Source organism: Fusarium mangiferae (genome assembly GCF_900044065.1).
Source record: "Fusarium mangiferae strain MRC7560 genome assembly, contig: FMAN_scaffold008, whole genome shotgun sequence".
Lineage (NCBI taxonomy): Eukaryota > Fungi > Ascomycota > Sordariomycetes > Hypocreales > Nectriaceae > Fusarium > Fusarium mangiferae.
Window position 1 is genome coordinate 504,178 of NW_024573928.1, and position 13,868 is coordinate 518,045.

Here is a 13,868-nt window from a genome sequence, read left to right on the forward strand (position 1 = left end):
CTATGAAATGACTGCGATACTCAAAGACTATAAGAGAGAGAATGACGAAAAAAGGTTGGCGCTTGATGAAGATATTTTTGTTGATCATGGTTGGTATGGTCGATTCAAAATGTCGAAGAGAATTTGGATTCTCTTTACTCGAACTTTCCCATTGTCGTCTTTGGGCAAGTTGATGGGATAGAAATAATCGTTTTCCTTCCAAAACGCGTGTTAGCCAATTTCCAAACCCAGAAGACGCAGCTTACCAAAAGCCAATTCTCTTCCACAACAGTACATCGATCCATGTAATGGAGGCTAGTAGCTGTAGTTTCAATCCTGTGATACACAACCCACTTCCAATTTGTCCCAATAGCGCTTCGGTAAAAAAGAACGACGGGAATGTTCTCCAGCGTGATGTACTGACGTTGATGGCAAGTATTATCTTTGGTCGCAGCGTGGTGGATGAACCCTTTGGCGATGGCTTTGCGGATCTTGACGTGGTAGTCTGTGTCAGCCAGGGTTAGACCAGAGATTTCAGAGACGCCAAGATTTGCTTTGCACCATCCGATCAACTCATGTCGCCGTTTCAAGGCCTGTTCTAGTGATGCCGAATTCAGGAATGTTTCGTGACACCAGATTGCCAACTCTTCTGTTGACATATTGCGCTTCCTGTGTAAGTAGGCGTACAGAGCGTTGAGCTCTGACAAATGATCCGACAAGGGGTCCATGAATTGTTCGTGTAACACGTCGGCTGCATGTAGTGTCTCGGGTGGTATCAGGCAGATGTTCTTTACGCTCACGAGAGCAGCGATGTCGATGAGTTCAGATAGGCAGCCAAGCTTGATGGCCTCCTCGAATGCGTTGTGCCAGATGGGATTGATGCTGAGGGGAAGCTTGTCAGCGGTTTTGCCAACTGGAGTCATGGTTCCGTTTTCATCGATAAGATTGCTGCGTACGATAATTAGAAGAGAAGTGGGAAAACAATTTGCGAATGCTTACAAGGCTCTGAGGTTCTCTAGCCCACGGAGATAGACTTCCTCATTCGCAGGATCGATAAAGTCGAAAGTATAGACAGATTTAATGTCTGCACCCCTTATCCTTAAAGCCAAAAGGGCCGTTTTGAAACACTCTGTTAGCTTCCCGAAAGATTGGACATTGGGTAAGACCTCATTATATGTCACTATCGTGTACAGGCGTTGACAGATTCCTGATTGAGTTCGTCCGGCGCATTTAGCTCTCTGATCGGCGGATTGTTTGCAGATTGGCGTAGCTCGGAGGGTTTTCATTCCCACGCGGGGGTTTAAGATCGGATCCATCTGGATACCACTGTCTACAGCAAAGATTAGCTTCTCGACACCGATCAGGAGATCTATTGACTTACCAACGACATAAGAAATGCCATTGACAGTGACACTACTCTCGGCGATGTTGGTAGTAACAACACACCTGCGCTTCTCACCGCCCGACTGAAGTGCTTTCTTCTGTTCTTCCTTAGCCATTCTGTCATGCAATGGGAAAGTCTCTAGATCTGAGATATTTTCACGTAGCGTCGCGACCGCACGATCAACTTGAGGGGCAGATCCCAAGAAGACAAGGATATCACCTGGGCCTTCTTCATTATGGATGCGGTTCACGTAACTCAAAGCCATCTCGCAATAGTGAGGGAACTCTTCGGGCATGTACTCGATCACAACCGAGAATGAATCTTTATCGAGGTTGAGGACTTTGGGAACGCCGAAGTCACTGGCAAGCCTTTCGGATTTGGTTGCTGCCATGATAACGAGTTTGAGATCGAAACGGAGAGCGAGGGCTTGCTTGAGTAGCCAAAGGAGATGATCGTTGTTTGTTGTTTGGTCCTGGAAATCGAGGATGACACATGACTGGCATGAAGAGTTAGTTACTGGAAAAATAGGAGGCGGCATACTGGACACTTACATAACCGGCCAGGTTAGGATTGTCCCCGACTTGCTTGCGGAGCATGCCCTCTGTCACGAAATACAATCGAGTCCGATCGCTGGTCTTGTTGTAGTTGCGGTACTGAACACCAACCTGTTCACCGTACTTAACTTCAAGCTCTGCTGAGACGCGCTGACCGAGTTCTCTGGCTGCAACCTTATCAGGCTGAGTGCAGACAACCTTGAGGCCTTTGTTGAGTTCGAGGTACATGATTCGTTTCACGAGCTGTCTCGAGTCTTCAGAGCCTGTATCAGAGTTGACGACCACCACCTGCACTTTGTCAGTAACGAATCGCAACCGAGGGCATTTGTAGGTGTAGTTACCTGTCTAGCCTTGTAAAGTTTGAGGAACCTTTCGAAATTCTCTGTCTGCATGATGGGCAAACGGCGGCATTGATCGTTCAGTGTTGCCAAGTAGCTATCAGATCGGTTCTCGCCGGGGAGAAGGGGATTAATTTTCGCAACTTCATATTGGACGACAGAGTTATGCAGAAGTTGCTCCTCGGTCGGAGGTGCCATGCTTGAGATTGAAACGCTTCTTGAAGCTGAATGTGATGGATAATAATGTAATTGTGTTGATGGATAGTAAGGTAATTGTGTTGGTAATTGTGTTGATGTTCGAGAGAGATTTGCCTCTTGCGCTCGAGTGAGCTGTGCTCCTGCTCCTGCACCGACCCACTCACTGTGTGGGAGTGGAAGGAGTTGAGGTGACACAAGGAAATGCCAGCCCAGACCTCGCCTACCTTGCCGTATCGAACCCGCCGTGAATCTTCCAACAGACCCAGTGCAACCTTGGACTTGCCAATGACCTCACCAAATCTGAAGGTACCTAAACACGCCTTTCTACGCTACCTTACCTTACGGAAATGTTACTGATGAGCAACGCTAGGCCCTGTCCATTCAGACACAAACTCTTGATTGTCCAACTTCACTGCGTCCCTCAGTCGCTGAGTATATCTCGCTGTCGACCATTCGTCATCTTTCAATTCTATAGTCTTCGCTCCAACATCGACAAGCATGGACAAGCGCAGACGAGATTCAAACAGCCCTTCGTCTAAAAGTGGACGTGAGAAACGCGCCAGGGAAACCTCACCAGCCGTCGCTGCCCCAGTCGAAAAGAGACGACAGCACGTGAGTCCGATTCGCACAGAAGCTTCAAGCGATGTCTTTCAAGCTCTCAAATCAAGCTGCAAGTGGCTTCACTTCCTAGGGCCCGGTATCCCACGAGACAACGAGCATCCCGTTTACGACATCTTGGGTTGGAAAAACTTTGTTGATGCTATGGCAAACGACATCAATGAAGGAAACTCGGACATGTATGATGGACACCTCAATCTCTTCATCGCCTGCGCCCGTGTCTTTCGCTGTTCCCCAATCGCTCTGCTCAGTCCTCTTCTGGGCCTCTGCTACGACGTTCCAACTGTGGACAAGACATCGGTTGATGGCACTACGTCTCTTTGGTCCCAGACTCCCATCCGTCTGCTGACCCAGATCTTGACGCACCCTGTCATGAGAGGCAACAAGGATCACCTCGCCACGATCTTGCAGTATGCAGTCATCTTGCGAACAGATGATAGGCGACCGTGGATCATGGCTCTGCAGCATCCAACTCCTGGCGGTACCCTGGCAGATCTACAAAAACGCATCAAAACAACCAAGACAGTTGATGGAATCCTTACCCGCTCGGTGAAGGATCTTCATAGTTTCGCTCGAATGGCGAATGGTTTCAGGGAAACGTCTGTATTGTCCGACCTCATGTCGTCTCTCGAACCACCATCGAACGCCCTACTACACCTGAGAACGGAACTAGAAAGCAATTGGATGTCCCTCTGTATCATGTCACAGCCGCCGACATCGAAAACGTCAACTGTGCCATCAATAACGCAGAACTCAATGGGATATATACGCTCCCCACTACCGACAAATGCTACGGACTGTTCCTGGAAAATACAGAGGAGTCCGATGATGAACTTGACTTCGACCAGCTAGCTGACTTTTACCGTCGAGCTTGGCACTCTGAGTTTCAGAGAATCGATGAATCCATCTGGGACAGTATCAAGGTAGAGGTACAGCTAACTCAGATCGACTAGAGACTTGGCAGACAATTCCAATCGGAGGAGGGCCTTGTCGGCGAGGGGTGAAGAAGTAAAAGATGATGAGGGACTGAATATATAGTCGTACTATGCTGAAAGGGGAGGATGGCAATTGGAAGTAGCTCAATATGATCTACAAGGGGGTGTTTGGTTGAATGTTGGTTAAGTTGTGTCCATAATCCGAATAGAGGCAAGAAACACATGTACAGAAATCACACTTGATGGAACCATGATCGAAAGAACAGAGAGGTATCGTGAACTGGAAAGTAAGTGACAGACATTTTCTGGTTGCGATCACTTTCATTTAAAGCTATGTATTCCTGGCCATGGGTTACACTGTTCAAGTACTTCGGTGCTTCCTACGATACACATTGTCTACCATACCAAGGTTTCCTTCGACGGCCTCGCAGTCTCTTGGCCATTCAACGCTCCACCCGCTCCGTACATGATCTGTATGGCAGGTTAGTAGGGTCCAATTCAGGTTGTGACGGGATGACAAACCGCTGGGTAAAGACCGCCATGTCTGCGGGGCAAGATGACAGATAAATATCACTGGCGAATGCGACCGAGGGTAGTGTCGAAGATCTCCCGTTCTCTCTTCATGGATCCTGCCACGATCAGATCTGACAGTTCATCCGGGTCATGAGGAGCTAAGTCCTCAAGTTGAGCTTTGGCCACATAGCGGGAGAAGACGAGATCCATAGGAAGATCAAAAAAGCTCGCCTCACTCCCCTCACTGTAGTGGAGCTCCATTGCGTCAATGGCCTTGCGGATGTTCTGAAGATCAAGCGTGGTCACACTGTAAACCTCGAAGCCGCGCTCCTTCGTGATGTAAGGGCCTTCCGTCGGAGAGTCTTGAACGACTTTAGCGAGCTGGAGCATCACAAAGATCAAGTGTCTCGGGTCTGTCAGGTAGGCTTCGATGGCAGCCCGCTGTTCCCGAAGGAGGGGTTCGTCAGGGTTGATGTCACGAGTCTTGATACAACGTGGGGGGCTCTCGTTCGTGCAGTGGCTTGCAAAGACCTCAGAGATGGGGGTGGTCAAAGGTCCGGTGCATGACTGCATCACACCGCGGAGCTGCTCGAGTGGATCAACCCCAACAGGGATCGGGGGCATCTTCCAAGGGCGTCTGTCATCAGTACGGCAGATGACGGCATACTGAAGGATGAGAGTGAGGTTGTTGGTACCCTCCATTTCGAAGACTGGGTGAGTCATGAGGCGGCAAAGCTCGATACAGAAGGTATGGCCCCAGATCTGTTCGTGAGTCTGTGCACGAAGACCACGAACGGGGGAAAAGATGCAGATCGGGTTCTCATCACACTTGCGCTTGCAGATCTTGAAGAGGAATGCGAAGTGAGCTGCAGTGCCAAACTCGTACGTGATAGCTTCAGGGACCATGCAAGATGGATATAGTGAGGCGTCGGTGAGGTCGGCTTCAGAGGGATATCCGACCTTGCGCAGACGAGCCTCCGGGGGGAGGTCGATGAGAAGTGCCATGAGCTCGTCCATTGCGGACGGTGGGGACGGTGGCCAGAATCTGACGGAAGCAGACGGTGAGAGTGAAAGAGAAAGTAAAGATGTGGAAGAACACGGGGTTGACGGTGTAAATGAAGATGAGGGAGCAAGCGAGGAGGAGATATGAGACCGTGATGAAAGGAGAAATTCGAGAAGAGCTGGGCATGGTGTGATGAATTGATGAGAAGTGAGAACAGCTCTGGACAAGACACCAGGCAACCGAAAGAAATGAGCTTTACGCGTCTGGTGGTACAGAAATGTCCTGTGACGTCGCTGGAGCAAACAAATGGCAGACGCCCGTGGGCAAGCTGCAGCGGAAGTGGGATTCAGCCGTAGATCTTCCAGCCCACCCACATCCCATCATAACAAACTGTACCTCAAAGTAGGCGAGCAGGTTTAGGATCATCATCCTAAGCGATAAAGATTCGTAGGTAAACTATGCTAGAGACTGGAATTATTTAGATAAGTTCAGTGTACCTTAGGAGATCTTTAGACCGGTTGATTTTGGCACCGTATCTCAAACTACAGAGTGTATTAATCCCCAGAGACTTCATCAATGTTCAGAGCAAAGACGTCAGAGCAGACAAGCCAAAAGCACCCAGGGAGACAGATCATCATAGAAACAAGCACGCAGATCAGATCAGATCATTATCTTCTCATGTCGCAAGTCCGACAGCCGATGCAACTTGGTACCGATTGGCCACTTACTTAAGCGCTGTGTCACCTTGATTTCCACGGCATCAGTAGCCCCAAACTTCTCCAACAAGTATTCAGACTGCCCTGTGGATGACTTCCAGCGGACCATGGTGAGGCGAGCGAGCTCGGTGGGTATTACAGCAAGGGCTTTTGGATGTGTCGGCGAAAGGCAGCCCAAGAGAAAGAATATAAAGCGCTCAGTCATCTCAGCACATTATATCATCCCCTATTCGTTTAAAAGTATATATTCTCAAGTAAGACTTTACAATCACATGAGATTATAACCTTGTCTTATCCAAGCAACTAGAACTTAAGCCAAAAAAGAAGAACCATTTTTTACACAAGACAGCTGTTTTCGTACTATCGATCTTTAACTTTACAAACCGCCAAAAAGGGATAGCGGCTTTAGGTAGCACCTCATTTTCTCGAGATGGCAGCGGTTCCCAGGAACCGCTGCACCACACTAGCATGCGTCATACCTCACTCACTATCCCTACTAGATCATGTTGAACTGTTGGTATATAAGCCCTTTGAGGGGCCAGCCACAACAGCGTAGCCTCTTGCAAGAAGCCCGCCATTGTTCGAAATTGAAAATGCATGATAAAGTGGTTTGAGGCATCACAGGAGCTAAAAAGTCTAGGTTATTTCAGATCTGTGTGATATTCTATCGCACAGGTTAACCTGTAAGACTTCACTATCTGAAAAAGGGGACATAGCCAATGACAAGTTCATATCTCATAATGAGCGGGATTGGTATAGAGAACTTCTACGAAAGCTAGCTGAAAGGATGTGAACACCATGGTTCATCCTCTCGAGAAACGCTACTTATCCTGCTCCCGGTCTCGCTCCTCCTTCTCCCTCTGAACTCTCTTCGCCTCCCTTCGCTTATTGATGTCCTGCTGCAGGGCATCGTTGACAAAGGCTAGATTTGGGTTTTCCTCTGGAAGAACAACAACCTCTTCAGTTCCAAAATCTGGAACTGCATCACCAGCCTCACAATAGAAGAGCATGTAGTCCCCGTCCACCTTATCTTCGAGACTCCACTTCTTCTCTGAGGCATCATGGACAGGCCACGGCATGATCTGCTGCCCGAGGAACGAATATGTCCTGATTCTATTGTCTTTCAGCGAGACTGCTGCGATAAAGGTGTAAAGACAATCTCTGTCATTTGGGATGACCTCGGATCCCTGGACTTCGGCGATCGTGATATAGGTGTTCTTGAGATCCGAGAAGGGGAAGGGCTCCAGGTTCTTGGCTGTCTTGTAGTGGACGCGGATGATGCAAGGCTTAGCGCACATCTTCAGCTCTGTGGTGTTTTCTGTTGTGATAAGTTAGAAGTTAGATCGCATGTACTGCTTGAAAGACCACCATAGAGCCTTGTTGCGGTCAACCATAATCTCGCTCATAGCGACTCAAACGGCATCAGGGTTTGGACCTAGATCTGCGTATTCCCAAGGCTTATTATTTGGCTTTACGAGAAGCGCTCTATACAAGATATGAACTTCCTGGTTCCAGAAGGTATCATTCATTAACTGAGGGTTGACGAGACCTTCAAAACTAATCTTTAGGTCGTGAGCGCCAGAAGGGTTGAAGCTCTTCGGGATGTTTTGCTTGCATTGTTCCCATTCGTCTTTGGCAGCAAAGTTGATATCCAGCCAGGCAAGCGCAAGAATCTGGTTCTTCTCCTCGGCATCTTTGTGTTTATCTTTGTCGAAGTAAAAGGAAGGGAGTTGACTGTAAATATGGCGAACCAAGGCGAAAAGGCAATCAAGGCCTTGTGTGTCGCAGAAATCCGGGCTGTCCAGTAGGATGAGGCCAGGTGGGCGTTGCAATTGGAGGTTTCGGCAAATTTCACCGCGGTTTCGGGACAAGTCAAGTTTGTCGCGAATATCTTGTCCCAGAAGTTCGACGTCCATCGTAAAGGCAAGGGGGATTCGAGATCGTTGGTACGAAGAGTGATTCCAATACCGCCGTTGCAGTGTGAAAACCCAGTTGCGGAGGAAGAGTAATGATGACCTCAAGCATTTCTGAGGTGCGGGTTACACAAGATCACGTGGGCCTTACTGAGCTATCTCAGGTCTCAGACACGCTGTGTAGTGCTTCCCATTCGTCTCTGAACACCAGGCAGGTCGGTGGCGGGCGTGTTCAGATATCACTCTCATTGAATACGACCCTGAGATTTGGTTCAGGACATCAACTAGAAATCAGGGCTTTCCTCCAGGATGCTGGATATGCCTTTGACCTAGCATGCTGCAATTTGACTCATTGATATTGGGATGACATTGTGTTATAACCACAAATGATGAAGTAACTTATTGGAGGTAAAACAAGGGAGTCTACATTTGATCTATGGTGAGTCTAACCAGCCCTCCTGTTCTCCAGCCATATCAAATCCAACACTGCAGTCTGTCACCCAACTGCCGTTTGTCTAACGGTAAAATGTACTCTTGTACTGATCAAAACATCGAAAAAAATGGTCCATCGTACTCGAGAGTTCTCAGACAGACTCATTTAGGCTTAGTACTGGCATTGGGGTAGAAACGGGCATGAGCTGCGTCAAAATGTTGATTTTGAAGCCGCTCGGTCAGAGATCTGGTATCCTCAGGAGTCTTCGGTTTAGCTTGACTCTCTCGCAACCGCTCATTCTCTTTATTAGCCGTGTCGAGCATCTTTTCGAGCGCGCCGACCAACTTGTCTCTACTCGCGATGGAGTCGCGTAGGTCTGCCAGCCAGTCCTTCAGGAGCTTGATTTCAGCTTGCAGATGTTTGTTCTCAGCGCTCAACAAGTTCATCTTCGAGTCATCCTGCTGGTCATCGGTATGCTTTCTCTTCCGTGCCATAGTTCCTTGTTCGAATCCTTCTTGATGGTCCATCGTGATGTTCTTCAGGACGCTGGATATGAACCTGTCCATGGTCAGTAAACGCCTTGTCAGTTTGAATGAAATGTCAAGACATACGATTGCTGCAATAGCGTGGGCGAGTGATAGGTTTCTTGCCAGATTGCGCTTGACCTGGTACTTGAATGGCAGCGTGAACGAAGAGAAGAGTAGCTTATTGCGAGGAGGGGTGTAGGTAGTGATGCGAAGCTCAGGAGGGGAAAGACCCACCCCATGGAAGGACACTGCCAACTCTGCTCTGCTTTTCTTTGCCCTCGCTGACGGGAGTGCCGCACGGACCATGTAACTGTTCCTCCGACCCTGCTTTGTGGTCTCCCGTGTTGCCTCTTCTCCAGCTTCAGTTCAAGCTTCAACAATAATGTCAGTACCTTCAGCAGCCTCATCCAGTGGCCGCACCACAACACACAAGACGTCATCGGATAGCTGCTAACCTTGTCAAAGATCGTCTGTTTGTTCCATCTCTTTGTCTTCATCGCCGCCGACACCATGTGAGTCCTTGTTCTTGGTATTCACCCCCAACCCCGTGTTGTCACTAACCACGTCAGGCGCCCTGGTCTCTACAGCTGTGAGCCATGCCTCAAGAAAGCCATGGACTGGTTTCCCAGTAAGGCAGAACCCAAGGAGATTCCAGCGATGTGTATCGATGAAGAGGATTGTTAGTTGCTGCGATTCTCACCTGCCATGCTTATGCTAACTTAAGGGCAGTCGACAGAGAGGACTTTTGTTGCAGTCCCTGCGATATGAACTGTGGTGGCGTCAGTTTGATCTATGCTCATTGTTATAACTAGAGTGTTGACGAAGTCACAGGGTACTCGGCGCATGGGAACTCTGCTTGAACGCTTCATCAAGCACATCAAGGCCAATCGCCGCGTCACCAAGGAGGCGTACGATTCCAACCCAAAGACCATCCGCCTTCGCAAGAAGGCTAGCCGCGCTATCGCATCGCACTCAAACGGAGATGCTGCTGACTCCATGAAGGACCATCGCGCTGAGCACAAGCGTGTCGTTGCCACCAACACGCTTTCAACTTTGATCGACATCAGCAACAGTCTGCGTATCATCGCTCAGTGCACTCTCCACAAGAGTGGCTTGGAAGCTGGTATCGCCGACCTTCTCGAGATACCCGCCCGCTGTGGCCCAGAGAAGATGCCTGAGGAGTGTCTTTGGAAGTTTCCTTTGGATGAGAATGAGGATGAGGAGAACTAAAGTTCGTTGTTGCAACTATGTGGTAACAATTGATCACAGCAGGGTGTAGTCGTTAAGGTAGTATTGTGACACATCATCGGAGCAGTTGCTATCTGACAGCATGTCGACAATTGACCACCAACGGGGCGACTTTCACTTTGTCTTCGTCTTTATTGTGATATATTCTTTTGTCGCTCAAGAAGTGTAGCTATTGCCCAGCACTTCATCTTTCTTTGTCTGTTTGTGAGAGATTCGGTCATGATGAGTTTGTGATGCTCTGTCCATTCCGACGTTCGATTCTCGGTCGTGCCAAGACACTCCGAAGTTCTTAAACCGTCGTATATGTCACTGAGTTCACAAGCCAACTGGAGGCAGCCATATCAATTAATACTGCGTTCTATCTCCTGGTTTAAGCTCTCGGCCACAAGTCTCAACTGCAAATAACACATCTAGCTCACAACTTGCGCCATTCGTCTCCAACGGCAGACACGCAAGTCGCAGATAATCGAGAATCAGAGTCCCTACATGACCAAATGACCCCCGATGACTCGTATTCCTCTAATTGGCAGTTGAGGCGGCCAAGCATCAAAAGACCTGCAATGTCTTGGGTAAACTCAACTAGCGCGGAGGTGATCTCCACGAGACACGAGAGGGTCGCTTCAGAAGCACTGGTGAACCGCCTGACTGGCCGTCTATGTGGCTTCCACAGACTATGTGTGCCTGGCGCAGCAGCCTCGTGGACCGCGACTCCATCGCTAGAAGTCTTCTTGCCCAGAGTGGTAAGCTCGAACAAAGGCGGAGCGATGTTGGCAAAGAAGACAAATGCTGCAATGAGAAACACGATCGAGGCAACTGTCGCAACCAAGATCACGTTCACGATACCCCAAAACTACTTCGACTGCTTGTGGGACGCCTGCTTGTCACACAGGTGGTGTTGTGTAGCCTGGAGATCCTGAGCCTCGCTCCGCAGACAGTGCTGTGGGTGCGCCATCATGGAAGGCGGCATGAGCTTTCAGTGAAGCTGGCCGCGAGATAGCTCATGCTCACATCCTTGGAGCCGGGGGAGCTGCCTGCATTTCATCAGTCAAAGCTTTGTCTATCTTGGGACTTGGCAGCCTTACTACTGAAAGACGGAATGGGGGAAGGGCGCCGCCAAATCTTCTCTTCTTCAAGAAGGACTGCGGTTGTGTGGGGGGTTGCGACCTCTGCCAAATGTCAGATGAGGTTTACACTTGGAGTTGTCGATATGCACTTACCTTCAAGACCAACAGGACGAGCCACAGGAGTCATCACTTTCTTGGAGTCGACGTCGCTCTTGGCGACAGGGCTCTCGGGCTGTGCAGAAAGATATCAGCAAATTATCGCGACATCGTCAATGAAGTTGTTAATGTTCATACATTCTTCTGATGAGAAGCATCTGACTCTAAGAGTTCAGTGCTTTTACCCGCCATGGTTGCGGAAAGTCTCTCCGGCGCTTCACAGAGCTGGCACACGATAAAGGATATTGCTTTCCGAAGCTGAGGTTGATTTGGACTCTTGAGTGTGTTGGCTGCAGGAAAGAAGTAAATCAGATGGTGGAACAAAAGATATAAAAAGTCCGACCTGGGCTTTGCCTGGTCGAAGGAGATCAAGAGCCCGATCTCCGTGCCTGTTCGATGGGAGCAAGTTGGCCTTGGGAGGATTTCCTGAACGCGGTATGTAAAGAAAGTGGGACTGGCTGCCCAGGTCGAGAGAACGAGGGCGATGCCAGCGCGCCTTAGAAGGTTGAGGTACAGTGTCGAGTTCCGTGACACTGGGTAATATACAGGGCCTCCATTGCTTTGACAGTAGTGGACATTCTCAGTGTGAACCAACAGAAATCGTGGGGACCCTGTCATTTTCCACCAATCGTCTTACACACCAGACAAAAGACAAACTTAAATCTTGGACCTCTCCTGCATACATTGCGAATTTGATGCGCGAGGCCCATCCACAGATACAGTTGCTTATCTCTTGACAGAATTGGCTTCTTCATATTTCTTTCACACTGTTTGCAGCTCATGGACACTTCACTGTCAGTCGTTGATGACGGCTCCAGGCACTGTTCCTTCACTGTACAAATGTGGGGACTATGGCGCATTGTCTTTGTTGTTTACCTTGATCCTTAGCGCACTCAGTGCCCTGGCGGTCGGTCATTCAATCATCTGTGCACCAATGAATCAGACAGCATCTATTCACCTCAAGACTGCTGCCAATTACCAAAAACCAGGCCACATGGCCAGCAAGTATTTCTTGCGATAGCTAAAAGTTTCTCATCTTTTCCTCTTCACACCGACCTTTCATCTTGCTCTCATCTTAACCATCGAACTCATAAGCGCACCACAAGATCGACACGATGAGCAACGAAGAGACCCAAAGTGCCCCTGTCAACAACCAGATCCAGGTTACCCCTGCAGACGACCGAGAACCTACATTATATCACATGGGTCTACCCGGGCCCTTCTTGGTGGTCGGCCAGTCGCTCCGACTCGTGGGCGCCATCGACGAGCAAGGAAATTTCAGAAGTCTGGCTTTGCAAACCTGCTATGGGCTACCAAGCCACCAACAAAAGGTCAGTTTTTATGACCTCGAGGATGGCACTCAACAGATCATTCTTATCGAAGGGAGTGACGAGGCCTTGAAGATGCTTTTGCTTGCTTATGAAGCTGCAGCAAGATTCTGCCGCACTGAGCGGCTTCGGCCCTTGGAGTACGAGGTGGTGACGGACGATGGAAGAATCGATGGCTCTTAAGCCAGTACTTATGGGTAAGTTTATGGAATGATCCTCAAAGATAATTCTGACTGTTTCAGTGATTCAGGCCCCCTGCCGCCGTTCTCTGCTGCCCCCCCCCTTTTGTCGACGCTATCATTGAGTGACTTCAGGTATAGAGAACCGACGAAAATACGCTGCACTTCCGGTAACACAAAAAAGACACAAGATAAGGACAGTGGTGGACATGAATCTGGATTGGGGTGAAGTACATGCATTGATGAACATCAGCTGGGCGTCACGAATGCCATGTTCGTAGTACATTCATTGTTTATCACTATGGTTTGACCGGTATCTTGGGTAGTTCAGTGAGCGAAATAATTGAAAGACTCCGGACTTATCTCCTCAAAGTATTTGAGAATATGCAAGGTGAGACAACACATCATAGGCTTGACATCTCAGGTTCCCCATCAGGATTTTGAGACTTCAAAGGTTGGGTTGTTCTTGTTCTTTAACACCAATAATGAAACGAAATTGATAAGGGAACTGAGAATGAAATGAGACATTTGGCAAAGAGTCCTGTAACGCAGTCAACTTGTTTGCTGTAAGAAAGCAGCCTGCGCGACACCCTGCATGCCGTGGACCCGAGATCCAGAAGGCCTGGTCGTAGCCAGCCATTCACCCATCATTTCAAGCTTAGTTCTACTTCCTAATCCTTCCCTAAGAATCTAAGGCTAATTTAAAATGCTATTCACAGAACGGTTGACGGCATTCTGCCAAGATCGTTGCGGGGGCGGTCGAAACCCAAACCTCTGGCTCA

The 13,868-nt window shown here is 48.9% G+C and overlaps 8 protein-coding genes across 8 annotated transcripts; 3 read left to right on the forward strand and 5 right to left on the reverse strand.

Annotated features, from left to right (window-relative positions):
• Nucleotides 1-84: 84 nt before the first annotated feature.
• FMAN_11111 (uncharacterized protein) lies at nt 85-2,453 on the reverse strand (the record flags this gene model as incomplete). Its single annotated transcript, XM_041833881.1, has 6 exons — nt 85-195; nt 246-927; nt 979-1,309; nt 1,361-1,859; nt 1,915-2,205; nt 2,259-2,453. 6 exons carry the CDS (start codon nt 2,451-2,453, stop codon nt 85-87), a joined length of 2,109 nt encoding a protein of 702 aa, XP_041684200.1.
• A 498-nt stretch (nt 2,454-2,951) lies between these two features.
• Nucleotides 2,952-4,024, forward strand: FMAN_11112 (uncharacterized protein; the record flags this gene model as incomplete). Its single annotated transcript, XM_041833882.1, has 2 exons — nt 2,952-3,620; nt 3,665-4,024. The coding sequence occupies 2 exons, from the start codon at nt 2,952-2,954 to the stop codon at nt 4,022-4,024; spliced, it is 1,029 nt and encodes a 342-aa protein (XP_041684201.1).
• Nucleotides 4,025-4,576: 552 nt separating this feature from the next.
• Nucleotides 4,577-5,524, reverse strand: FMAN_11113 (uncharacterized protein; the record flags this gene model as incomplete). Its single annotated transcript, XM_041833883.1, has 1 exon — nt 4,577-5,524. One exon carries the CDS (start codon nt 5,522-5,524, stop codon nt 4,577-4,579), a length of 948 nt encoding a protein of 315 aa, XP_041684202.1.
• A 1,535-nt stretch (nt 5,525-7,059) lies between these two features.
• FMAN_11114 (uncharacterized protein) lies at nt 7,060-7,536 on the reverse strand (the record flags this gene model as incomplete). The annotated part of the gene is made up of 1 exon (XM_041833884.1): nt 7,060-7,536. The coding sequence occupies one exon, from the start codon at nt 7,534-7,536 to the stop codon at nt 7,060-7,062; it is 477 nt and encodes a 158-aa protein (XP_041684203.1).
• Nucleotides 7,537-8,745: 1,209 nt separating this feature from the next.
• FMAN_11115 (uncharacterized protein) lies at nt 8,746-9,350 on the reverse strand (the record flags this gene model as incomplete). The annotated part of the gene is made up of 2 exons (XM_041833885.1): nt 8,746-9,142; nt 9,196-9,350. The coding sequence occupies 2 exons, from the start codon at nt 9,348-9,350 to the stop codon at nt 8,746-8,748; spliced, it is 552 nt and encodes a 183-aa protein (XP_041684204.1).
• A 143-nt stretch (nt 9,351-9,493) lies between these two features.
• Nucleotides 9,494-10,341, forward strand: FMAN_11116 (uncharacterized protein; the record flags this gene model as incomplete). Its single annotated transcript, XM_041833887.1, has 5 exons — nt 9,494-9,499; nt 9,577-9,623; nt 9,681-9,790; nt 9,841-9,890; nt 9,943-10,341. The coding sequence occupies 5 exons, from the start codon at nt 9,494-9,496 to the stop codon at nt 10,339-10,341; spliced, it is 612 nt and encodes a 203-aa protein (XP_041684205.1).
• Nucleotides 10,342-10,774: 433 nt separating this feature from the next.
• FMAN_16149 (uncharacterized protein) lies at nt 10,775-11,771 on the reverse strand (the record flags this gene model as incomplete). The annotated part of the gene is made up of 5 exons (XM_041833888.1): nt 10,775-11,209; nt 11,368-11,390; nt 11,442-11,525; nt 11,577-11,655; nt 11,718-11,771. The coding sequence occupies 5 exons, from the start codon at nt 11,769-11,771 to the stop codon at nt 10,775-10,777; spliced, it is 675 nt and encodes a 224-aa protein (XP_041684206.1).
• A 923-nt stretch (nt 11,772-12,694) lies between these two features.
• Nucleotides 12,695-13,090, forward strand: FMAN_11117 (uncharacterized protein; the record flags this gene model as incomplete). The annotated part of the gene is made up of 1 exon (XM_041833889.1): nt 12,695-13,090. The coding sequence occupies one exon, from the start codon at nt 12,695-12,697 to the stop codon at nt 13,088-13,090; it is 396 nt and encodes a 131-aa protein (XP_041684207.1).
• Between the last annotated feature and the right edge of the window lie 778 nt (nt 13,091-13,868).